This window comes from Camponotus vicinus, unplaced genomic scaffold (assembly GCF_025532165.1).
Source record: "Camponotus vicinus isolate PSW18456_S1 unplaced genomic scaffold, iyCamVici1.0 SCAF_11, whole genome shotgun sequence".
Taxonomy (NCBI): Eukaryota; Metazoa; Arthropoda; class Insecta; order Hymenoptera; family Formicidae; genus Camponotus; species Camponotus vicinus.
In genome coordinates, this window is record NW_028141947.1 from 17,123,876 (window position 1) to 17,150,776 (window position 26,901).

The 26,901-nt window shown below is 36.7% G+C and overlaps 2 protein-coding genes across 7 annotated transcripts in view; one reads left to right on the forward strand and one right to left on the reverse strand.

Moving 5' to 3' along the window:
• Positions 1 to 211: 211 nt before the first annotated feature.
• Nup188 (nuclear pore complex protein Nup188) overlaps positions 212 to 26,901 on the reverse strand; it is an 86,524-nt gene continuing 59,834 nt past the window's right edge. Inside the window, exons 2-7 of one of the 2 annotated variants that reach the window (XM_083081366.1) lie at positions 6,714 to 6,849; positions 6,245 to 6,461; positions 5,650 to 6,117; positions 5,444 to 5,568; positions 4,805 to 5,333; positions 212 to 4,714 (exon numbers count right to left, since the gene is read on the reverse strand). In XM_083081366.1, coding sequence (XP_082937492.1) covers positions 296 to 4,714; positions 4,805 to 5,333; positions 5,444 to 5,568; positions 5,650 to 6,117; positions 6,245 to 6,461; positions 6,714 to 6,742 — 5,787 coding nt within the window. In that variant the 5' untranslated portion in view covers positions 6,743 to 6,849 and the 3' untranslated portion in view covers positions 212 to 295. Of the gene's footprint in view, positions 4,715 to 4,804; positions 5,334 to 5,443; positions 5,569 to 5,649; positions 6,118 to 6,244; positions 6,462 to 6,713; positions 7,289 to 26,901 lie in introns of those variants that run through there. The other variant, XM_083081365.1, reaches the window with a different exon arrangement.
• Positions 8,270 to 26,901, forward strand: part of Cmpy (crimpy) — a 251,460-nt gene continuing 232,828 nt past the window's right edge. The window contains exons 1-3 of one of the 5 annotated variants that reach the window (XM_083081387.1): positions 10,195 to 10,631; positions 12,071 to 12,586; positions 18,639 to 18,781. In XM_083081387.1, coding sequence (XP_082937513.1) covers positions 12,441 to 12,586; positions 18,639 to 18,781 — 289 coding nt within the window. In that variant the 5' untranslated portion in view covers positions 10,195 to 10,631; positions 12,071 to 12,440. Of the gene's footprint in view, positions 8,409 to 10,194; positions 10,632 to 12,070; positions 12,587 to 18,638; positions 18,782 to 26,901 lie in introns of those variants that run through there. The other 4 variants (XM_083081384.1, XM_083081382.1, XM_083081383.1 and 1 more) reach the window with 4 other exon arrangements.

Consider the following 26,901-nt stretch of genomic DNA (forward strand, 5'->3'; position numbering starts at 1 on the left):
TAGTATTTATTATAATACATGTATTATTGGTTAGTATTTGTGAACATGCACATAAATGTTCAATTATATATCATACACAATTTGTACATTTATGTACCAAATAAAAATGGTACAGATAGAAGGGTGCAGTCATAGTTTAAATATTAGAACTCTATGTGCTGTATGTTCACTTTTAGTATTAAATGTTTGTACCAATTTACACATTAGTATATTAAGAGAGATTTAATCTCTATTCCAAAATGATAAACTATTATTACATATTAAGATTTACATTTTAAAAGTAGTTTTATAAACGTTATCGGAATTGTGCCGAATCCAATGACTCGACAACTGTCTTGAGTAATTTCCCCATCAACGGTAAGAATTGTACGCTGCTGACATTAGTTTTGAAAACGCCTGTTGTAAGGATACTGTCGTCAAGTCTTTTCTCTCGTGTTTCGGTTTGAATTACTTCCATGGAAGAGTCTTCGTGGTCGGGTAAGCACACCGGCGTTTTATCAATAGTACTGTTCTTCTGGAGTCTTGCTGGTAAATTCATTTGTGTCGGATCACTGGTATCCTGAATTGTCCTGGAGCTCCGTGTATCCGCGTCTATCAAGGAGCCCTTTACCTGCCAGATATCGGGTGTACCGCGGTGTTCGAGAAAATCGAAGAAGACCCCCAACTCTGTGGCGGTTTCCCGTGCTATAAGTTGACGATCTCTCAATGCGAGTCTAGAACTCTTCACCCCTTCCAGTGCTTGAGACAGTATTAGAATAAGATTGATCTCTAATGCCAATCGTGTATTATTCTCGTCCATAGATTCGAACCACGGATCGCAAAAACGATTTCTCGCTATGATTGGACTACCGTTGCCACCGGTGCCGCTGCCGCTACTCTTCGCAACGTGTCTACCGGTCGCCAAAGCAGTCGCTCTCGAGAGAATGGTATTTTCACATATCAATGGATCGTACGGACGACGTACGAGTCTAGGACTACTAAGCAACGGCACAGTAACGTCCAAGCCACTGACGGGGTATCCCAGAAATTCTCTGGAGCCAATGTTGGATGCCGACGTCCTAGAAATTGAGCCCGAGGCGGCGTGAATGATTCTTCGTAGATCCTTGCTCGTGTGCATACGCCGAAGATTCTCTGGTGCAGCGCGTTCCCATTCCTTCTTTGCGGAATCTGTTTTATCTTCGCGTCCAGTTGTATGCGGAATTAAAGAAGTGGGCAACGAAGCAACGGGTTGTGAGCGGGAATGAAGAGCCTGGGTGAACAGTTGTGTTGAACTGATGATCGTGCCGTAGGTGAGTCGCGGACCGGAACTCATGCTCATTTGCGGTGGACCAAAATTCATCTCGGCCATCGGCGTGTACCAATAATTCTGAGTATATATTGTGTCCACGAGAGTGTTCAATTTCGGCGAAAAAAGAACAAAAGTTAGCGCGCAAGTTGTGTTTATGACAATCAGTTTATTCACCAATAGCTTCAACTCGCCGCTAGGCAATCGATTATCGCAAGACTCGAGCTCCTCAGCACTTTCCACGCTGATACCGTCAATGATAAATTTCAATATCCGTGGTCTTAATAACAAGTTCACCGTACTATCGTATACCAGATACATGCACTTGATCAGAGTCTCGCGAATGCTCGGCTGGATCGCATTCCAAACATATGTTTGCGTAGCTACAGCGTGTATAAGAGCGATCAGCGATTGTATCAAATCAGCGGCCAATAAATCGGCAGTGTGTCTCAGTAAGGTGGAGACAACCATTAACTGATGTTCGTGAGAGTTTAAGAAAAGAATCACATGATTAATGTACACCATGTGTGTCTCGCTGGTCACCAGACCTATTAAGAACTCTAAGCCCAAAGTGTATATTGGCCACCAATCCTGGCAACGCCATCGACCATTCGCTGAATCGTCGTACAGCGAGTCGAGCATACTGTTGGCAATGTCAGCCGGTGGAATTAGGCTGAGCCAGAGCTTCGCAATATCGTTGTCGCTGATAGGTTGTGGACAATACGGCGAACGCGATATAACACCCAGTAAACTTAGGGCTGCTATGCTGAATTTAAAATACGGGTATTTCTGCAGCGTGTAACCGACACACGCCATCAGTTCAGGTATCATTTGACGCAGCTGTACGCAACTGGCTCGTAAACGATGCTTGAAATTTGCATTACGTTCAACGTACGATCGTAACAATTGTGTCACCATGCTGACAGCTAATGTCGCCGGTAAACTTTCCCGTATACCACGAAGAGTTTCCACACTGTGACATTCAGCCTTTTTCTGCGTATCTTTTTCCTCTGTCTTGATGAGATCGACAGAAATTTGTTGTTTTCGACGTTCTAATTGAAAGGCAGCTTCTTTTAGTTCTTCCAATTCGCAAATAGCGATCGTACAGGAATGTGCTAAAAGATACTCTAAACTCGCTGAATCTTCGGCTAAGGTACTTTTCACCAGTTGCACACATCCAAGTAATAATGAAATCATCGTTTGATGTAGGGCTTTTCCGAAACCGCGATAAGTCTGCGCTATCTCTTGCGTGAGCTGTGACAGTCTGGTTTTGAAGATTCTTGAATCGCCAACACACATCTGTTTCCAAGAAGTGATGCATCTCAAGGACAAAGAGGCCAGTAACATCGGAATCTTGCCGCTGCTGGTATCATTGGATTCTTTTACTCGCTCCAATAAAGAATCCAAAGCCAACTGAGTTAGAAGATGCGCTTGTGTTACGTTAATTGGATAATGTTTAGCCGTTCGATCGTCAGTGAGCATGACAATAAAATGATACCAAGACTCTAAGTTAATTTCATATAACGGATCGACGATTTTGTCTTGTTTTATATGTTCTTCTCTAGTACCATTATCTTCGCCGTTTGCAACGTCGAGAACATATATGGCTAATTTTTTCCAATGATCCTTGGATTTGTCCAAGAGTTCTTTTAGATTTTTTGAGAAATTATCTTCGAGTAATGGACTTTTGTATAATTCTAACGTAATTACGTCTAACAATTGAGAATAACCTTTTGCACCTGGTACCAAAGGTTTGAAAAGCGGAGCAAACAGATGACTCCAGAATTTCTCTCGCTTGCGAAAGAAATTGACAAGAATTTCATTTCTGTAATACCACATGGCGCGTAATACCGCCATTGTGCTGTCATACAACTTGTCACACACAATATCACTTTCTTTGTACATTCGTTCTAAATATGAGTCCAAGAATTGACTGCAGCCTTCCGTAAGAAACTCATCGGCTGGACGAGGAAAAATTCTCTTGCGTTCTGCTTGATGCATGATGTTGAAGAGGGCTTCCGTCAAGCCGGGTTGTTTCTCGAGACACACGGCAACCAATTCCAGGATAGCGACTTTTACTTCAATTGCGCATGTCGGTAGCGTCAATCGAAATGCAAAGGTTTCTCGTATAGAAGTACCATCCATTCCCATACAGACCAGCAAAGACATAGAAAATTCCTCTGCAAACTTCTTCAATAATCTAACTGCCATTTTCTGCAATGAAGGACTAAACCAAACATATAAATAATTAACGATGGTCGGTACTATGAGAAGTCCATTAGGTACTCTCGGAGAGGAATACAAAGCAATCTCGAGAGGTGATCTATCGCTTAATTCGAGACCCAGAGACTTTCTAAACATTAAAAGTCGATTGACTATCGACAAGGCTAATTCCACGCTTTTGGTAGTCTTGAATCCTTTTCCACTAATCCAATCTGTCTCTGTGATCATTTTATTGTGCAATGTGCGTTCGCCCGTTCGGAGCAACTTCAACAGTGCGTGACGCGGCTCCAAGTAGAGTAAACTATATACTACAACAAGTTGCAACTCGTTGCGGATATCGTTCTTGGATAGAGTAGATTCTAGAGCTCGATGGATACAAAACATGCTCTTCAGCCATAAGTCGATTCTTTCTGCATTGGATTTAAAATACCACGAGTCTAACTTGGGTAAAACAGCTTGTAACAGAAATACCATACCTGGTATCTCAATGGTATACATGGCTTCTTTACTGTGTTTGGCAATTAGATAATTGTATAAAGTGTCTAAAAATGCACGTAGAATAGGATAAGTATGTTCGATAGTTTCTATTCCTGAAAGCCACGACGCGATGAGACCACCATCAAAGGAGATTGCTTCAGCGAAGTCCACCGGCTTTTGATACCAATTATTAAATCTCGGGTAAACACCCGATCGCATACGTGAGAGGATGTCTTCAGGATATCTTAAAACCAATTTCGATGAAATACCAATGCACACGGCGACGATTTTGTACAAATTCGTTGGTAAAACCGGATATGAGAATCGGTTAATGATTTCAAAACTCAGTTCCGTCGGAGTGACCATGCTTGATGGTATCTCGATATCTTTGGTCAATAACGCTTCCAATAGTTTCAGACCGTGACAAACATTTTCTGGTAAATCTGTCTTCACTGCGCTGATATTTGCAATTCCGCCGCTAGCTTGAGAAAATAACTGTTCTATTTTATGATGTAAGGCATTCCAATAACTTGCCTTTGTACGAAATAAAACCACTTCTTTCTCTGCAGATAGTACGGCAATGTTTTCGCGCACACAATTGCTGGAGATAGTAAATAAATTCTTCTGAATTATACATTCCGCTTTGTATGGCTGCAATGATTTACTATGATCTCTTTGACGGGGAATCTCTATAGTCACTGTTTGTAGATTATCCAATTCCAATGCAATCTGGAAATAAAAAACGATAATTGTGTATATCGTATAATATTAAATATTTAATATATAACGAATTCAATATATAATAACATTATATATTACCTTTTTGGCACTCGCGATAGTCGTGGATGCAAGACCAATAGCTATACTGGTTAAAGGTTCAAACTTGTAAGGATATAATTCTACAGCAACTTTATAAATCGGCCATAAGCCATCGTATTGTTCGTTCCAAAATCTAGTAGCACATTCTGGAAATTTGATTGTAGCAGCCATGGCATCGAAAATACCATTTAAAGTACTTAATCGATCTTCGTCAACAAAAGCACACATCAAAGTAAGAAGATTGTAAACACTGCTTCGCACAACTTCAGCATAATAGGTCTCTTCTTGAAACATTTCGCAGTTTATTAAATCTCGTAGATAGTGAAACACATCGAGTTGTATGGCTTTAATACCAAATGGTCTAAAGCGATTTAATGTATCTATATTATCCGGATCAATCGCATAATTTGCTAACATCCAACATAGAAGCAATGGTCCATCTTGTGGTGAATTTTCACGAACGCATTTGTGTTCAAATATTTCTTGCATGTTGCTTCTAATGCTATTTATCCAGTCTTCCATAGCAGCGCTGAAACAATATAGATATAGCAAAATAGAAAAACACAAATAAGATTATATTTAAAATATAAAATCATATTTTTTTTACTATAAAAAGTTATTAATCTAGTGTTAACTTACTGCTTTCTCACATCCAATGCTACAAGTAATAATCCTATTTGGCTGTATTGTATCTCTTCAATTTTTTTAATAATAGCTTCCTTATCTTCGTAACTTTTTGTACTTGCTAATCGTCTAGGTTCGCCCTAAAATATTTTATTAATATATATTTGGACAAAATTTTTAATACTTTTAGCACACCAAATTTTTAAAGACATGTATCTTACCCCAATGCTTCCATAAAACTTAACAAATTCATGATCAGCAATATGTATATCATGCATGATCACAGTTAGTATGTGAAGCAGCTCGCGCATTTCAGTCAAAGTACTATTATATAATCTATGTAAATAATCTTCGGTACAGAATTGTGACCGTGTAGGCGGGTTTACAAATTTCAATGCTTTTATTTGCTTTCGTATAGATTCAAGTAGATTGCCCATCAAGATCTCATCAAAAAATTTTGCAAATTCCTTGTGATAAGGATGTCTTTCATTATCTTTATATTCAATCATAAGTTTAAGGCATTTTATTAAGGTAATTCTCTCAGAATAATAAAAGTTCCAAATATCATCGATTAAACTTTTTATAGAAGTAAGATCAGTAAGCTGTACTGCAAAAGTCTCTGCACAATTTCTGTATTCATAGGATACAAAATTGCACACAAGATCCCAGGTAATTGTGGCATCCAAGTTCTAGTTAATAAATTAAAAATATTAATATTAAAAACATATTAGTACATTAAAATATATTAAATAAAAAAAATTAAATGTAAATCTTATACATTTATATATTTGCAAATATAAAGAGATGTATACTTACAATAAGTGGGGCAAGTTTACTAATCAAATCATACATCTGTTGAAGAGGAGGTGGATCTCTTTTAGAAATCCTCTGCAATGATGCATCTGTATACGGCTTAAAAAACTGAAGTCCTTCCTTGAATAATACAGTTCCGTTCTTTATTTCATCTTCGACAGTCTCTTTAGCGCAACAGCATGTTGTGCCAGATATTATGGACCATAAATCTTTGCTGCAACTTTTTATTAATTTTTTCATTAATGATAACAGAGTTTGATTGCTTTATAAAAATTAATGAATCTATTATATGATTATAAAGAAAGGGAATATTAATAAAGTAATATTAAAATAATATTAATAGCAAATACTTTTGTCTTTTCCAAATTTAAAATATATTTTTTGTAATGACATAATCGTGTGAAAGAACTTATAGATAAAATAAGAATTTATATATCGAAATCATTAAAGAGAAGTTATATTATATACTTACGGCAAATTGCCTATTGGAGATACTTCCATGTCGAAAATATTATTATATCGAAAAGATATATCGTTTATGTAACACTTATAATATAAACGAATAAAAGCATGTATATTTTCCAGTAAATAGTTTCTATTTCACGATTCTAATAATAAGATTATAAACAGATATAAACATTATTACTCTCGATAACCCTACTTTCGGTATATTGGCGGGCAATGTGGATTCGTATAAACCGGTTAGGTAACCTCACATATACGTTAGAGCTACATTTATACATTTCAGAGGTAGCAAAAAAATCTCGCGTAGTTATCTATATTATCGATAGAGAAAATTCGCAATGAAATAATGCAACATATTGTCTAAAGATGTCGTCACCATCAAAAGCTGCGGCGCAGCGTAATTACTGTCTTAAATTTGAATTCAGTTGTTTCTCGCGCCACATAACGATAGGAGCTCGTGATAAATGGCATCCGTAGATTGATTTATTTTACAAGGTAAATTTAGCCATAATTGCTTTATATTTGCCATAATATTCTTACGCATGCAACAGATTCCAATGTATCTTTAACGATACGATGAGCCGACATAATTGTTGTATATATTTGTTCGTAAAAGATTACCAGATTTCTACCGTTATATTTTTTTAAAGTAAAAAATAAGGTGAAGTCTGCAAAATAGAATGGCGTCGAAATTTTACAGAAATTATATATAATATTATGCTTTCAGAGTCGTTTTTTCATCATGGATATTCGCTCTCATCTTCGACGATACTTTTCGATGACAAACATCACGTCTGAGGTGGAGATCTGCAGAACGGGATTTCAATGAAATAGAAAGTAAAGGAGCAATTTGGCCATACAAATGCCCAGCAAGACCTTAAAGTGAGCACAGGTAATACAAAGCATAAATAAATATAAATAAGCGAGCAAAAATAATATTCATTCCATAAAATATCAGTATTCATTAGGATATACATATAAGGAGAAAGTTATATGTATATATATAACCCTATTTTCGGTATATTGGTGGGCAATGTTAGATGAATTCGTATAAACCGGTAACCTCACATATGTTAAAGCTACATTTATACATTTACAGAAGCAGCAAAAAAATCGCGTAGTTATCTGTATTATCGATAAAAAAAATTCGCAACGAAATAATGCAACATATTGTCTAAAGATGTCGCCACTAAAAGTTGCGGCGTAATTACTGTTTTAAATTTGAATTCAGTTAGTTCTCGCGCCATGTAAAGATAGGAGCTCGTGATAAATGGCATCCGTAGATTGATTTATTTTACAAGGTAAATTTAGTCATAATTGCTTATATTTGCCATAATATTCTTACGCATGCAACAGATTCCAATATATCTTTAACGATACGATGAGTCGACATAATTGTTGTATAAATTTCTTCATAAAAGATTACCGTTTCTAACCGTATTTTTTCAAAGTAACAAAGCAAAGAATAAGATGAGGTCTGCAAAATAGAACGGCGTCAAAATCTTACTGAAATTATATATAATATTATATGCTTTCAGAGTCGTTTTTTCATCATGGATATTCGCTCTCATCTTCAACGATATTTTTCTCGACAAACATCATGTCTGAGGTGGAGATCTGCAGTATGGGATTTCAGTGAAATAGAAAGCAGAGGAGCAATTTGACCATACAGATGCCTAATAAGATCTTAGAGTGATCACAGGTAATACAAAGTATAAATTAATATAAATAAGCGAGAAGAAATAATATTCATTCCTTAAAATATCAGCGTATTCATTAGGGGGATATATATATATATATGTATATATATATATATATAAATTGAGAGAGAGAGAGAGGGAGAGGGAGAGAGAAACAGAAAGAGAGAGAGAGAGAGAGAGAATATTATTTTGAAATATATTATTAAAATGAGACAAAATTGTTAATTAGATTATTTTTATGTTATATTTAAAAAAAAATGCTTCTTTCATTATTCACTACTAAGATTAGAAGCATTCTATTTTTATCGCATTATATTTTAATGACAAATACTTTCGGCCATTTTAAAATAAGTTTTTTTAGGAATTTAATGAAATTCAAAATCAATTTAACGTTAATCTATCTGAGTACTTTTAATACTATTGCAAAATTTTAGTCTTTATTTTATATATTGCGTTTGTAAGTACGCACATTGTTTTGAAAGAAGAAGAGCCTCGATGACCAATGACCGCCATTCAGTAAGCATTAGGGGCGAGTTATGGCACATAACACTCGCGGGAGAAAAATCGTTCGCGAGAGCGCAAGGTGAAGAGGGCGAACGCCATCGCCATGAGTTTCGTTGCGGACATTTATCACACTTAGGATCCGCGACTCGGCCAGAAGAACGTTGACAGCCGGTCACATTCGCGAGATATTACCGGGTATTAGACGACGTGTAAAGCGCGAGTCGCGCGGAAATGCTGTGAGCGAGGATGTACATCGTGTTTTGCGCGCGTGCTCTCGCACGGCGGACACTTCTTCGTTGGATAACATCTGTCCTGTAATTCTCACGCAGTCGCTGTCAACAATTTATGATAGAAATCGTATCTGTAACACATACTCGGGATATTCTTATTTTTTTCTTGTTAGATATCTTTAAAAATCATCGCTTACAAATTATATTACAAGTATAATTTGAAAGTATCTAAAGAACTACACGCAATAATAATTTAAATAATAATATAATATCAATTTTTCGTTTTTATAAGTAAAAATTATAATCTAATATTTTTTTTGTATCTCTGTGTCATTTGTAATATATAATTAAAATAATATTTACTTGTAATGTGTATTGCAATATAATAGAAATTGTAATATAATATTATCATAATATTATAATTAATAGTATTAGCTAATACATTTTTTGTAATTGTATTGTATTTGTATATAACTTATAAGGTATAATTATAAATTAAATAGAGATATATAAATGTATTATTATACATATAGAGATTACAATTAGTTATTAGATTATAATAGATTATAATAGTTATTAGATTATAATAGATTATAATAGATTATAATTGTCATTCGTATAAAGATAAAAGATTATTACTGTATGTTTTAAAATCATTGTTGCGTGTAAATCTTTAGATATTTTCAAAACGGAATCATAAAAAAAGATATATTCGAGAGATATTTAAAAAAAATAGTTAATATTAATGCAGACCAATTGTTAGCTTTGCGATTGTTAACAGTTGCGATGCTATTGTTGCAACGTTCCGGTATGGTGTAACAACAATACCAACGGTACAATATAATGGACGGGTAAATCCGCGACACACAGCCGCACAGCGCGTTGTGTTAATTAACTCTTTACAACACCACCAATTAAAAATCATAAACTGGGCAGTCGGGGGAAGCTTACCTGCGACGTTAGAGCGCCGACGCAGGCCGCGCGTCGCGTCGCGTCGCGTCGCGTCGCGGCGCCGCGCCGCTTCGGAGACGCTGATCGTCGCCGCGGCATCGCCAGTGCACGTTCATCTCGAACGCGGAACGCATCGTGTATATTCCGTCGAAGCTTCGTTACCGAGTGCTCGATCGGGCGACCCTGTCGTGTGCACGATGTCGCTACGACGTGCGTGACGAGGGCGGTCGCGATTCTATTATGCGAGCCAGCGTTCTAAAAGTTTTCGCGGAATGATCGAATCTTGCCGTTCCTCGATGCCGGCAATTCTCGTTCGTTTTCCTTTCCTTTGACACTGCTGGAGTAGCCTTCCGCTGACGCGCCTCCTTCCTTTCGAATTATTCCGATTGTTTATACCAATCCCGAGTCTGTCAGCGCGCGAAGCTTTCTGCGCGAATATCGGACGCAAGTTTGCGTCAACGAGTGATTCTCGAGTCGCAACTGCTCCGATATATGCTGGCTGCTATCTCTTTCGATCTGTAACGCAGTTCTGTAAGACAGGTGATATGCTATCTTTTTAAAGGTGTGATAGCTTCGTCATAGATTTAATTAACACGAGCTCCTAGATGTACGAACGAACGAATGAATGAACAAACGAATGAATGTCATTTCGATACGGTTCTCAAAGAGAGCTTAAAGGAATTCGAGTCTGTCAAACTGGAATTCTCTTCGCAAAGTTTCCATTTCTTCGCACTTGTTGCTATTAAAATTCAATTTTAGGAATTTTCAACCAGAAGAGGAGGTCTCATGGCATCTTTCTCAGATGTAAAACGGAATACCTGGCAAGCAACTTTGAATAATACCTCATATTCGCGTTCAATCGCGTAGTCCTATGTCGCGATTTTCGCTCGTCTTCGATATATCCGTAAAAAAAACATATACCATTACATATGATAGGCGTGTGCCCTCCTTGCATTAACGCAGTTCAAGGTATATTTTCGCGGTTTCGTCAGTGCAATATCTAGCATGCGCCTGCATTGCGTTTTACACGGCAATGCGGATGTTCGAGGCATCTCCCTGCCAGGATACATATAATTTGGGCACGTCGCAAGTTTAACTGGTGCTCGACAACTTTTTGATGTATCCCATATCACGGCGCTGTCCTCTGGGATAAACTATCCACGGTTGATACATGCACACTTCCCAGTGCATCATTATAGTATCATGCATAGTTCTTGGACGAATTATTCCCCGTCCAAGAGTCGGTTGGGATGTTTACGCATCTCGTTTGAACATCATCAAAGAGACTTGACTACATGTTTTCACTACGGAAATTATTTTATTTATCATAGACATCAAAGTTAGAGAATATATAACATACGTTTGTAATATTCTGCTAAATATATATATGTTTGTGTGTGTGTATGTGTTTTATATACATATATACCTCCTATGATTCTAATATACTTTCTCTCTCTTTTTCTATTAAAAATATATATCTTACTAAAACAATTCTTATTATACAGATATATTTTCTCTAATTATATGCTTCAATTGGCACTTATGACTTTGTAAGATTCTCATTAAAAAATGAAAAATGTCTTGAGTTAGCATCTGATTTATCTCTGACTTTAACAATACAAAGCTACTTATATTCTCTTCGTTCGTTTATAAAGCGCATCACGATCTTTGATCCGTGTTGCTTGTGAACATTTTATTTCCATGTATAATATGAAAATTGGGATTAATTTTCATCGTCCGACACAACGCTAATTGCTTAATATTAAGCAATTTACTACAAAATTGCAAACACATCAAATGTTTTTGTTTTATTATCTCTTTCTTTCGTTTGCACAGTTTAATCTCCCTTGAGTCCTGAACATACAATTATTAACGCCGAGATTATTTTCGACGAGATTTACCCTCGCCAGTGCGATTGTTATCCTTTTCATTCGCGGACGATTATTCCGCCCGCAAAATGAACGTTCGCGATATTTCAGCGAGCTGCAAGCGATAAAATGTAGATCGACATATCTTCCTTTACATTCCCCGGGACATTATTCAGCGGCTGCGGGCCGATCACGTGCGTCTCCTCGTGACTGCATCCTCTCCCACTGTCGGTGAATATCTTATCGCACGCGTGTGACAAATCGACAATCGAACGAGTTCGTGCCGTCAAACGTCTCGTAAAGTGAACTTGAGCGCGATGGACATCCTCGCTTCGTTAGACTTGTAATTGTGCGGTCGCTGAGATACTATATAAGAGGATATTGTAAGATATTATAAGATAGAGAAGAGAGTATACTTGGAGGAAGGAGAGGACAGAGGAAAACCGCCGACAGGACGGCCGTCGAGAGGGACAAGAGCAAAATGAGGGCTCCGTTGCTCCTCTTGGGTGGCATTGTTGTACTGTCGCTCGCGGTGGCGAGAGCTCTCTCGTGTGTGTGCTCGCCGCTGGAGTGCGACATTCTCACCGACGAGGACTGCCCCGGAGGCCTCACCTGGGATCCCTGCAGGTACAGAAAGCTGCGTTTACCTTCGGCACCGCCCGATGGGAGCTCGAAGCGAAGCAGCTCGATACTGGAGCTTCTCGGGATGTGGCCATTTGTGCGCACTTTTCCTATTTCCGCGGAAAAATCTTTACTCTAGGCAGGATATCACGGCGAGTTGTAATAGAGTAAACATGAGTTTAATATCTCCACCCGGCAATTTTGCACAGGTCTATTTGCAATATGCGGGCAAGCTAGGCGCGGTACAAAATTTATCGTCGCGGAGGGTGTTTTAATAAACTTTAGAAACTTTTCTCTTTTCTTTCGAGGGGAAAAACGAACGCATATAAAATATATAAAATTTTGTTGTGTAATTCGCATAATATTTGCATAATAATTGCTGCTACATCTTCTGCACCGCAAAGATATCCCTTGTGCCGCGCGTAAGCGTAATTTTCAATTCGCCTCTCTAAAGCCCGTAGTTCCTCTTTGTGTTCCTCCGTCGTAACAGTTCTGTTCTAGCTACGCGTTGTAATTAGTTCCGAGTATAGCGAGCAATTAAAACACACGGCTACAATAAGGCCCGCTACCTGCGTTTTTTTTTCTCCGGGCAACAAAAAAGTGCCGTCCTTTGTTGTTCATCCACCTTTGTGCACCGCCTGCGCGAATTACGTTTTCGCGTTAGCGAATCATTTGTGGAAAAATCGCGTGAGAGGGGAATAGGGAGAAGGAAAGAACATGGGCGAATAAACCGTACACACATCGGGAAAGGAATTGAGCGCGTTTAAAAAGCGGCACAGCCTGAATCCGAAATATTCTGTTACGCGATAGCGTTTATCATCGACATGTTAGAAATCTATGTGGTCGACATATTGCGAGATCTATGCCCTTGGGTCTATTTTCGCCCGTCCACGTATACAGATGTGCAGACGATTGTTACAACACTTTGTACACGTACATGTACGTTGTTCATATACCGTAAAATTCGAACAGAGGATGAGTGTGCACCTGAGTTTCAGATATGTACGCGCGCTGTGTTTTATGGCTCGTACAAACAACATGATGCAAAACAGGTCATCCGCGCTTGTAAATGCTGTGCGTTAAGAATAATATATAACGAAGTTAATAAATAACGAGACGCGCGAGAGAAAGATTAAAAAAATTCTGCATTCGAGGAAATAACTTGCACCAACATCGTAAAGCTATTTAGTTATCGTTGCACGCTGAGTTTTCTCGTAGCATTTTATCTTGCATTCATTTCATGAATTATCTACTTGCAAAGAAATATAACGTTATAATATCTTGTTAATTATTATTATGGAAGTCGCGTTTATGCAGGCGTAAAATATACACGGTGCATCGCATGATAATATTATATGATGAAGCGTGTTGAAAACCGCAATCTCTTAAATATTATCGCCTTTTTGACGTAAGAGCGAGAGAATGCATAGGTACATCTTCTTTAATAAATATTTACGAAAATAATAGCAAGAAATAAATTTTTGTTTCGCGCGAAGATGTATCGATAAAGCGCAGATCGATAGCGACTTCATTTGAGCCTGCGATACAATGAATTATAAAATTGGTTTGATGGGTGGTGAATATTTATATAAAATAAAGAGAGAAAAATACACGTTTGTTATTACTAATAAACAAACTGAATTATTTGTTAATAAAGTGTAAACTAGATTTCTTCCTAAAAATATTCGAATGTGTGTATCGTATATATGAGCATAAATGCATGTATACAAAATTTAATTCTCACATCTGGTGTGATCAAGTTCTTTCAAATATTTTACTTATGTATACTAAAGTTGTCGCGCGTGTCGTAAAAATGATAATATCTTTATACAGAGATATCCATGTAGGTCAGTCTTGATTGTAGATATCTCTGTTAGATACTTAGAAGGCAGCTTCGATAGCTCAATGACTTCAGTCAGTTCGGCCAGGTATATTACACAATAGGCAATTAGAAAGCTTTTCATCTTGCCTATATTTATGAGTTGGGTGGTGACGTGAATAAGACAGCTCTTTAAATCGTCGTAGCCCTTCGCGGTTGTTTGAAGCGTTAGAAATGTGCGGAGATCGAGATTCTTCCTTTTCTCCTTTTCTTTCGATTCTTTACGATCAAGAAAGTTACTCGTAAGATGAACAATTTCAACGTAATTGCTTTTCAAGTGCGAGACAAAGATTGATGCCCGTGCGGGAATCGAATAAGAATCGCGTCGGCGATCGAGAACCGTGAATTGAGATCAAGCCGTGAATTATGCGTTAGATTAAATTTTTGAATAAGAGACGTGAACGCGTCTCGCCGAGGAAGAGACACGGCTGGATATACTTATATTATCGATAACTATTTCCTTACGGTCTCTTAGAGCGGACGGTTTACTTGCACGGTCGCGAAAGAGGATTCTTTACGAAATTCATACGAGACCTCGAGAAATCTTCATCCGCAATCCGAAGCTTATCTGCCAAACGTTCGTTTCTCAAACTCTCTTTCTCTCTCTTTTTTGCATATCTAGCGTTATTTCGCTGCGCGTATTTCTATAGTATTTCAGCATATATACGATAATACAGTCACGCGCGCGTCGATACGTACGATATGCTGATTCGAAAATGTCGGAATTGAATTTCAAAGGGAAGCGACGCGCCCGTTTGTGGAAATAGAGAAAGAATTCTTTGGAGTATCTTCGGACAGTTATAGCATCTTTCCCGAGGGCCCTTTGCGAATTCAATAGGTGTAGCTAACGTTTATTGCGTGGAATTTCCGGAAGAAAAGTTTTTATACAGAGAGAGAGAGAGAGAGTCTCAGCGATTCAAGAGGAGGCAACGGCGACCGGCCATCGAGACGTTCGACGCGATACCGAAGGATAGGTCGGGTAGTCAATGACGACACGGTAGTTTGAGGAGGGAAAAGTTACACACGTCGAGTTCTCCCGCACGTACGGCAAGAATATTGCTTTATGCAAATTTTTCCAGTATCCCGACGAGACGTGTCGTCGCGGTAACAGGCAATAAATACCGTAGATCGTGTCGACGACGTGCCAGTGAATTGCTACGATCGTTAAAAACGCCGTCGATATTACGCGTGATTTTATTTCTTTTTTACGCGTGTCATTTCGTTTATAAGTTTATACGCGATATCGATATGGCGATATAAAAGAGGGAGAGACGTGCCCCGTGCATTTTCGCGGACACAACTGCATGATAGAGCTATCTATGCGTAACGCATTTCAATGTGAAATCTCTCCCGTTCCTCGTAAACTCTCAGTGAAACGTTAAACACCAGTTTCAGATCCTTTAGAATCGGAATCTCATCGCCTGTTGCCTCCCTTGCAGCTTCGACCAGTTCAATGCATGATCGGGCTCGCAAATCTCAATGTCTGGAATGTAATCTTATTGTCGACTCACGACGGAAAAGATCGCTTCATTACTTGACTACGATGAATTGCTGTAGAAATGTGTTTTTATTTCTCACCTTTCCAATCTTATAGAGAAGAACTAGTCGCATTCTTGATTTTAAGTAAATCAAATAATACAGTTCTAATGCATTTTTGTGATACCTTTTTTAAAAGAGTCATTGCCATTACTCATTATGATATATTAATAAAATATTTTTTCCTGCATTCGAATAACAACCCCTATATTTTTCTGTATTAGATATCGGGATTATGCATATATTTCAAATTTATAATAAATAAGTGAATTATACATATATTTCAAATTTATAATAAATAAGTGAATTACACATATATTTCAAATTTATAACAAGTAAAAACATTTATACTTTTTCAATCTTAAAAAAATTAAATTTTCAAGTCATCAAAGAAAAATTACATCATGTATATTTCCTCATATTTCGAAAACATTATTTTTGTGATTATTGTGTGGAAGAGGTGAAACAAGAGTCTGTCTTTTTTTATTAGGCATTGCGATTGAATTTAAAACTTATGCTTGATAGAAACTGGTGCACAGTTGCATTCACGTTTTTCCATGAAATAATGACGGTATACGAAAGGACATGCGGAGCACGGAACGAAAATCCTACGTTCAGCGACGTATTGGGAATTTATCGGAAAATATTTAGCATGCAACACCATTATTGGCTGCGGCTGTTGCGAATTAGGAAACCAGTCGAAACAAATCACACTTTTTCTGCCGTTCGCAGAGACAGATGCATTAGCTGCGAGCGCTTCATTTTTCAAGTCCACTTCACTGACATTAATCAGCAAAAGCAATATGAGATGGATTTGCATTAGGTTTTTAAATAAAATAAAAAACATATTTTCTATAAATCGATCACATATTCTTTAAAATATTATATAAAACAATTACGCTTATTTACATCGATATAATGTGCAATTTTGCATTTTATCATCGTATATTATCTCTTGGTTTTCTGATCTGATTATATTACTTTCCTCCCCACGAGCTACATTCTTGTGTCATATAAGAATGCATAGAACTGAAAGGTATATTAAGAGAAGCAGATTGTTTCGCGGAAAAGCGACAACGAACATGGAAGGATCGCTTCTTTGTCCCCGCGCTACCGAGACAACGTAATAAAATTCTTGGTTGTAGTTGACAATTTTCCGCGAGATTATTTTCCGCGCGATACACCGCAGGCTGCGCCTTGAAATTCCTCCCATACTTTTTTTCCACCGCAACTTTGTAAGACTATGCTTCGCGCTGTTGAGCATGCTGCGCGTCAAAGTGATATGCATTCGTATAATACGTAGAAGCTTCTCAATTTCTTACATCTCGATTCAAGCCGAATTTCCCCGTGATGAAAATGCAAGCGAGAGTTTACATATCGGATTGTGAATTTTACAACGGTGTACAAATGCTGTTTCAAAGTACAAGATTTTTATATAAATTTTCCAATAAATAAATGCGATGTAATTATAAATATTTTTAAAAAATATGTATTATGTAATTATTTAACTAATATATTGTATTTAATTAATTACATATTATACTATATTAATTGAAGATAATTAACATTTTTCTTGTTATTGCAGTTTATTTAGGAAGAATTTGAAGCACTTATAAAATATTAAACCGCTAAAAAATCTCTGAGCCACGCATAAAGCTGATAATTACAGCTAATATTTACATAATATAAAAGTATCTCGAACATTTTTCTCAACGTAAAAAATGTTTTACAAATATTTATAATATATTTATAAAATCTGTTTCGTTTACATTTACACATTTTCTGTTACATTTACGCATATCCCGGGAGATTTTCTACTAAATTATTTCAAGACATTTTCATTTGCTGATAAATCTAATAATATGGCGTTACGTCATTTCGGAGCTAATGGATTCATGCCATTCTCCAACATTTGACCGTCGTGAAAAGGGTTGTTTTTCATAGATAAAGTCGTACCTTCTCGTTTTGCGAGCGTAACAAAGATATAAGACCGTTATAAGAAACGCTTTATATCTTTAAAGCGTTTGTATCTTCTCGTCGCCCGCAGGATTTCTTACAAGGAAACAAATGGCCGCATTCGAATCGAAGCTGGCTGCGATGCACATGTAGCCTCTTACTCGTTTCTATCTTAACGTTCTATAACATCGGCAACAATTTTCCGCGCCATTCGCTTTTCGCTGATAAAAAAAGAAGAAACAACAGATTGAGAGGCCAGACATGCAAGAGCTGAATATATCTTCGATATATTTTGCCGGCGAGCGACAACAACAACGAGAAAGAAAGAGCTAATAATATCATGCGTAGAGATAAACTTTTCTCGTTCCTATTGTTAACACACGTATAAAATAGAAATTTTTATAGATATCAGAATAAAATTAAAGATCTTCCTAGATAACATTCCAATATATTGAAGAGATTAAGGATATCTGATATCGCGAAGATATGATCTTTCTATGACGCAAAAATGCAGCGTATGATACGCAGCTAATTATAACTTTCCACTCGAGTTATTTTATTGGCTTTAAGTTACCCATCGCGTAAACTAACTTGATTTGTGTATCGAGTGTGTTGCGTATGGCTATATTTTTCTTATTTATATATGTATATATAAAACGATTAAGCGCAAGTTTTATGTGTTTACAGGTGTTGCAAAGTATGCGCGCGTGTCGAAGGCGAACCTTGCGGCGGTCTCTTCGGGTTTTCGGGCAGCTGCGCTGTCGGTCTGCAATGTGTGATCACGAATCTACTACCTCGCAGTCGAGAAATGGACGAGGGCGTGTGCACGAGTGAGTATTTACGTGAACATTTTGATTTAAATTGAAATTTTTATGTCGGACCAAAAGAGAATCGGGACCCTAGCATAAAAAAATATGTGTAATAAAATGTAATCACTTATATGATAAGCTCGAGTGAGCGTTTCAAGTTCTTTCGAAAGATGCGATTACAATGTCGATAGAAATGCTAATAAAGACACCCTCGGTGAGATACCATCCCTCTGCTGCACTTCCCCTTTAGCGAAATATAAGCCATTAAAAAAATGTAGGGAGAATTCTATTCTTTATTTTAAAATTAAATCACGTTATAAAAAACGATAATCTAATAATATTTTTAATCTCATTACGTTTCTATTAAATTTAAAATGCATTTTAAATATTTATATTTTTGCGAAATTCAAGAGATATTTATTTTTTTAACGATGATAAAGCTAGTTTTATTATAATTCCCGGAATATATATATGTAACGAGGATTACTCGTATATCTGTCTGTGTTATATTCGTTCTAAGTGTATAGAAATAATGCGGCAATTGTTTTGTCGTGAGTAAAATGCAATGCTATCCGCATTTAATAAGCGTAAAATCGACAATAAATCTTTGTATAAAACGTTTCTGTATAACGTGCATACGTTGATACGATTATATTGAGAGCGTTGTTTCAACTGTCTCTTTCGGTTTATACTCTGTGGAATTATACGCCATTCGCGGAGATAATTAGATAGCTTGGCATTAGAGAGGAACTAATCATGAATGACAATTATACAGTTGATATTTCTGAATCCATACTATTGGTATCTATACGATTTTTATTCGCATGACCGAACGATTTAACAACATATGAAAGCATTGATCAATTTTACGCATTAGCATACATTGTTTTGCATTGAATAATCGATAGTACAATCATGATAATAATAGATATCTAAAAATAAGAGATGCACGCGCGTATTAAAAAATTATATATAAAATATTCTACATAAAATTGAAAAGTCACAAAAGAATATACATGTACATTAAAGTTCGCGACATCGAGTCTACAATTTTCTTTGAGAAAGAGAGAGAGAGTGCGACATCTATTTTATCTTTTCCAATATACGGCAAGGTCAAGTAAGATAGAGGCCATTGGTTATCTAGAATAACGTAATGATAAAATCAATAAAATTATGCGCTGAAATAATTAGAAAATTCAATATTTATTTAACGGTTTTTATGCTATCTATATTATATTCTATACTAAAGTTGATGTTTGCATAGTAATATCAATTCAAAGCAAATTCCAAACTTCGAAATTCTGCGGTGTTAATATTCTGCAATGTGCAAACCACGTTTATAATTTATATGAAAGCAGCAGCAGTTGCATGAGTAATGTTCTACGCAGTGTTATATGCGTTTATGTATATATATGCGTGATACAGAAGTATTAAGACCGATCGGACACCCACTTTAAATCGATGAAGTCGTTTTTATCCGTGCAATTTTTCTCCGCTTGCTCGAATTAAAAAAATATCACGGCGGTCGCGTGGTCACGGAGAAAAAGATTGCACCGTCGTAGTTTCTGAAACTCTACTGGTGAGACTCTCCAAATGGAAAAGTTAGTTTAGGCAAAGTCATGTTTGCGTGAATACATTACTTTTCACTTAGGAATTTTTCGCCGCGCCTTGTACGTGCCAAGTATTGAACCTGTTTCTGCCCCGAGAATACTTGTTTATTGTCAGTATTCGTGTATGTGAATTTTTGCGACACGTGCGCAAGTCATTTAAAGAGTTTTTTTGTTATTCTAAATATTAGTTATAGTATAATTATGGAATTATAAAAATATGATATATATACATTATCCCATCGATCACAAAAATATTTCCATTACGATAAAACTCGCGATTAAATTAATTATGATAATAATTTGTCGCGAATATTCTCTCTTTCTCTCTTCTTTTTCTTTCTTTTCTTACGATCTTTTTTGCTTTCTATAAATACCCGTAAAAAAATAATCAGTATATTGAAACAATTTTACCAGTTACTGATACAAACACTAGTCAATTGATCAGTTTTTGTATCAGTAACTGGGAAAACTGATAAAACTGTTTCAATATACTGATTATTTTTCTTAAGAGTAGTCACAAATTAGCTTTCCTTCGTACATATGGCTAAAATAAATAACCACGTAAAGAATTTTATAACGAACGGTAATGTCAGGTCACTTTAAGAAATATTATCGTATCTCTCTCTTTCAGTCTTAAAACTAATACATCATGCGTTTTGATGTATGCATTGATGCTCCTATCTATCGTACAAAAAAATGAAAAATCTCAAGAATGAAAACTATATATTTTAACTTTAGAAACTTGGTACGATCGTTTATTTGTACGCGTTTGAAAGATGAATGCGATGAAACATCCGGTACTTTTTAAACAAGCTCTCTTTACATATTTAAAATTTTTTACATGGATTACTCGACAGCTCTTAATTTTCGCATCGTTATACTTGAGAACTTGGATCGGACAATTTTTAACGATCCTTTGATTCGATTCGCGTATTATAGAATAATTAATTACAATTATTTCGAAAGAGGATGTCCGTTTTCATTTTCCGATTCATTGATTAATCGGCTCGCAAATGCGCGTTTCTTTAGACGCGATCGTTACTCAGTTTCATCTCTCTTTCCTCACTCTTTTCCCGCTAGCTCGATGTCCTTTGGTTCTTTTGAAAAGTTTTTAACGCTTCGAATAGAATCGCGTTGGCGGATCTGAAAGTGAACGATCCCGCACCACTTGCGAATCTAATTGAGCGATTTTTGAACTTGTTATAACTCAGATTTTCCAAACTTTAGTCAAACGACGATTTCAAAGACTGGAAGAGGAACTAATTAAGGGCCACTGAGATTTGCAAAATACTTTTGCGAAAAATATTCTGCAGTCTCAAAGATTGAACTTTTCAGTTCGATAACTTTGTTCATGCGCTAAGAGCAATTTAACTATTGTTCAAAGAAATTCAGAAATTCAAATATCAAGTCCCTTACTGGAAAATTTGATCAACTAATTATGCAAATAAGTTAGAATAAATACATCGCGTAGTTGCAGTACACTAATCTCAAATCAATATAAATATAAGAACATTATATAATATAACAATAATAATATACAACAATATATAATAATTAATAGTGAAGTAAAATTTTTAATATCGCAATTTTACAATTATAGTTTATTTCTGAGTCGATTAATATCATTTTTATCCGCCGGAAGATACAATAACTGTATACGATTCTATATTATTGATCACAAATTTTATGTGTAGTGTTTTTATTTGTCATAATATTTCAAAACGACTGCAATAATGGTCAGAAATGAAAAAGAGAGGAAGAAAGAGAGACTCCCAAAAGGGAATACTATGATGCGTTTACAATTTCGGATTTTATTAACAGACTCGAGCGCGTTGGGGTGCTGTTTCCCGATGGCGACGTGCCAATTCGGCCGCGCGCAACAATCATACGAATTTTCGCTCGACCAGGACGATCCGTCGATGATCCTTTAAACTGATGGGCAGAAATACGAAATCGTCAATATTTGGCCTACATTAACAACGAACGGGATATATCTCTTTCGCGATGCGCTTTGCGATCTCGCGCCGCGCACGTCCGGCTCGCATTTCGAGCCGAAATACGACGACGTGCCTAGATTTATCGACCAGCATAGGAACAAGTGTGGCTGTTTAACGAAGGGGAGAGAGGAGAGGGAACGAGCTAGAGATTTGACTTGGAAATTTTCATGACTCATCTCGATTTCCAAAATTTCGAACCACTGCTGCGTCGCGTACAAACCCGTTTTTTTTGCATCAAGTGATGAAGCTTTTGTTTCGCGTTAAAAGGGCGGGGGAGGCGGTAGAGATAGACGCGGTGGATAATTCGTTTCGCAGTGTTTACGCTTCAATGATGAAGCTGACGCGTGAAAATGGATGCACTTGTTTCGAGAGTGATACTGCTGACATTTATGATACTTCACATTCAGTATTTTCATTGAATGCTACAATATATCGCTGCGAATTAATTATATTTGAAGCCTTCGCTCTCTTTGATGTGACATCGTTATTTGGATGGCTGCCGTATAAACGCTATCCACATGTGTCGACTTTAATAATTTTAAATTGTTTAAATTTCGAAAGAGAAGTCTCGTATCATTATTCTATCAAGGGTGAAATATCTTCGTAATATTATCATAATTTATTTGAATATAGACCCAATATGTTTCAGTCATTGAAGACCGTTTATTTTGTAAAAAGCACACATAAATACAATTACGTTATATCGGCGATAGCTTTACTTTTCCATCCTTCACTTACTTATCCGTTAGGCAAATTTCGGAAGCAATTTGCGAAATAGTTCCTCGTAAGGCCAATAATCCTAATATATTCACCTCTATAACAGTTAATATGTACTATTAATATGACGTCGTTGTAGTACTTGATGGGCGTTCGCACAGAATCAGTACTGTAAAATTAGTTGCACTGTTCTCTTGTCTCAAAGTGGAGAAATTCTCCCTATTTCATGTGCAGAAAGATAATAAAGGGTCGCTTTACCGTCGCGGAACTCAAACTCGAAACTGTCTTCAACTCGACACTTCCGACGAACTTCGACACCGGCATTTTGGAGCGCTTCAATAATAACTGCTCCTGCACATTATCTTCTCATTATTATCTTGCAGCAGACGGTAATTGAGTTAACTCGATCCGATTTGCCTCTATGAGACATTTGCGTGTCTCGTTTTGATGCTCTCTTCCGTATTTCTTAATAAAAAGTTTTCCAATCTGTATTATATTTCAGCATCTTACTCTCATTATTAATTTTGCTTTATTTAATTAAATGACGGAGAGAAAATAATGAATTCTAAAGAAATCAAAATAATTACAAATTTTATAAATATTGATATCGCACTGTAGATCATGTTATAAAATTTAATGCGTCAGTCATGAGATCATGCAATGCGAATGAGGTCAAAGTTTTTCAACTTAAAAAGAGAGAATCAGAGATTCCGGCAAATTCTCTATTCTTATTTGGTTCTCTTACGAACAGGACATGCTTTCGCACTCAAATTTTGTTCACGTCGCGAGCTGCAGGGACCTGGTTTTAAGGACGAACTCGTGTACGTGTCTTTGGAAAATGAAATTGCTTTCGATTTCGCTCTCGCTTCTCGTGATTTCGCGCCGCGGAAATGGATTAGTCGACCTGCCAGCGAGTTCGCATGCAGCAAAATCGGCTTAAGTCGTGGCACGGACGGTTCGTTCGGCTGGAAATTGCTCCAGACTTTGCGGAATAAATGGCAGGTGAAAACGATGACCTGGGAACTGTGCATTTTCACTTACAATCTGTTATGCCGATATATTCTACGAAATCTGCATTTATATGATGTTGCATTGTTTGCCTTATCACTTATTCATTGACCGATGATTTTTAACCGACAATAGATGCTTGTGTGATACCCCTCCGTTGTATTATTTATATATAATAATGTAAAAGCAGATAGATGTTTCCTTCTAGAGTAGTTATGTTTGAGTAATTACGCTTTTTTCTTCGGTAAAATCCACATGTTTAATCAAATTGAACAAACTACATGTGGAATATTCAAGAGCCATTGCTCGGTTATGTAATTATTTCAGATTAAATTTTTAAAATATAGCTTATTTTTGTATGTTTCTAATACAAATTATTTTTATGTGAAAGATAACAAAAATTCAGTTTTTATATTTTTTATATAATGTGTGATTTAATATAATTATAATATTAGTATTTACATACAATCATAAATATTAGATATATAGTTGTTTGCAATATTATTCATGACCTCTATCTGGATTTTTTTTCTGTTTGTTATTTATCTCAACAGCTTCAAATCTTTTTTTCATTATTTATTTGACGGTGCAATATGGGCAAAGTAATCTATATTAATCTAATAATGGCAACAATAATGTTCATAACGTAAATCATAACGAGTGAAATTCTCAGCTCTCTTCATTACAAAATGCTTGTAACTTTTCTTTATCTAAGAAATCTAGAAATCTAGAAATTCTTTGACCAATTTGCAGCTGAAATTATTATATCAGACTACAATGCTATCGTAGCCAAATGAACAACGAAATACTTCATTAAATTAACGTAATTTTCATGGCAGGAAAAAGATAAAGCGCCAACAAACAACGTGGAATGCGGGACAAAATAACTTTGTTGCTACACTCGTCGTGTGCAGTTATCCATAAAAAGACTAAAGAAGCTCAGTTGATTCAATCGTGTTGCTCATTACAACGCGGTGCACCGAGCTAATTGACGTGAAACAGAAAAAAACAGAAAAAACGTTACCATTCGTTGTATGTACGTGTGTTGTATGCTCGTACAGTCAGCGAATCAAACGGGCCACGGAATTTTAAAAACGATGTCAATCAGACTGGGTCGCCAAACTGTCGTCGAGTCAACAATTTTGCAGTAACGAACGTTGATCGCAACAACGATTGGTGGCGATCGATTTCCTCGTGCATCGACAACACACTCATTTAGACGAGTATACATGCAAGCACGAAAAATATACTCCTCAAGAAAGATAGAGAGAGATGGAACTGATTCGCTTTGATACATCACCCGTTCTCTCTTAGATCTTTCGCGCAGAAATGGACTCGGGTTGTACATTATCCAGACATAGTTACGTGGCAAATCGTGGAGTGACTTTTCTGATTCGAAGTATCGTGCGATAAAGCATTGCGGGCATAAAGGTCGATTACGTGATTTCGATGGAAATGCATTGACGTCACTTTGAATACAAATCGATCCATCATGAATCGCGTTTGCACACGGAATGTATCAGAATCTTCGACGACCATGTCGTACACGATGTTTCACAAAATGTTTACGATTCGTTTGTGAATTTTTGAAGTACTACATTTATACTATATCAATAAAGTAAGTCATGTATACGATAAAGTCGAAAACTTGTGTCGACAGATTTTTAAGTTGCAAAGTGCATTCGTGGGCTTATAAATATAATAGAAAATATTTTCTGTTGTACTTGAAATGTGAGCTTAATACATGATATAGTCTGTGTATATTTACATTTTTCTTTTGTTTCGCGTGGCTTGAAGTACGCAAAGCTATTACCCGCGCTATCATCATCATAAAGCAAAATTAGTTTTGCACACACAAGTATCACGTGTCGTACGAGGTGAAGAATATCAAGAAATCAATAAAATCTACATAAAAATAACACAGATTTATGATGCAATACTCTCTTATATTAAGATTTAGATATTGAAAATAAAACGCTATTAAATTAATAAAAAAAAAAGAAAAAAAGAAAAACTAGAAGAGATAGCAGAAGCGTGATCTCGCTATTGCGCAAGATCGAATTCGAGTTGATGTTCCGAGAAAATTTTTAATCAATTTTCATCCATAATCGCATCTAAATTACCTCGAAAAGAGCTGTTCGCACACGTACGTAGACATCTACACGCACTTTCGTACACCTGCTCGACTTAAGTCGATGCATATGCACGGCTGCTGCTCGATGTTAGGAGTCAGGATGTTCAGTATTCATGGAACATCGTTGCTCGAACGTGGCGAGTTGGTAGGGTACAAATTAGTTTAGCCCCCTTCGCGTATTTGCGTTGTATCCCCTCCACGACGACGGTAGCAACAGCAACAGCAGCAGCAGCAGCAGTAACAGGAGCGGCGTATAAAAATATTCCTGCATGTATCGAAAGCTTCCGCGTCAGGTACACCGAGCGCGAACATCCCGGGCGCATCTTAACTCCCGATCCGACACCTTTTTCCCTTCACATCGCCTCGCTACCGCACGAGCTGAGAAGTTTTCGGATGTTCTGCGGCGCTTAGAAGAAAATTCGCACTGCTGCTGGAACGAAGGTAAACGCGACGACAGTTCTACCAATATTGCATCTATGATGGTAGAGTTTGATAGGACTTTGCGTACATTTCTCTAATGCTTTCAGTGAATTTTAAAATGTGATATGATCGTTGTGCGCGCGCGAAAGAAAGAGAAAGGGAAAGAGAGAGAGAGACAGAAAACGCAAATTCCATTTCTCGCGAACTATTTGCGAATATAATTCATTCATTTTCATTTGGCGCGCAGTGTTTTAC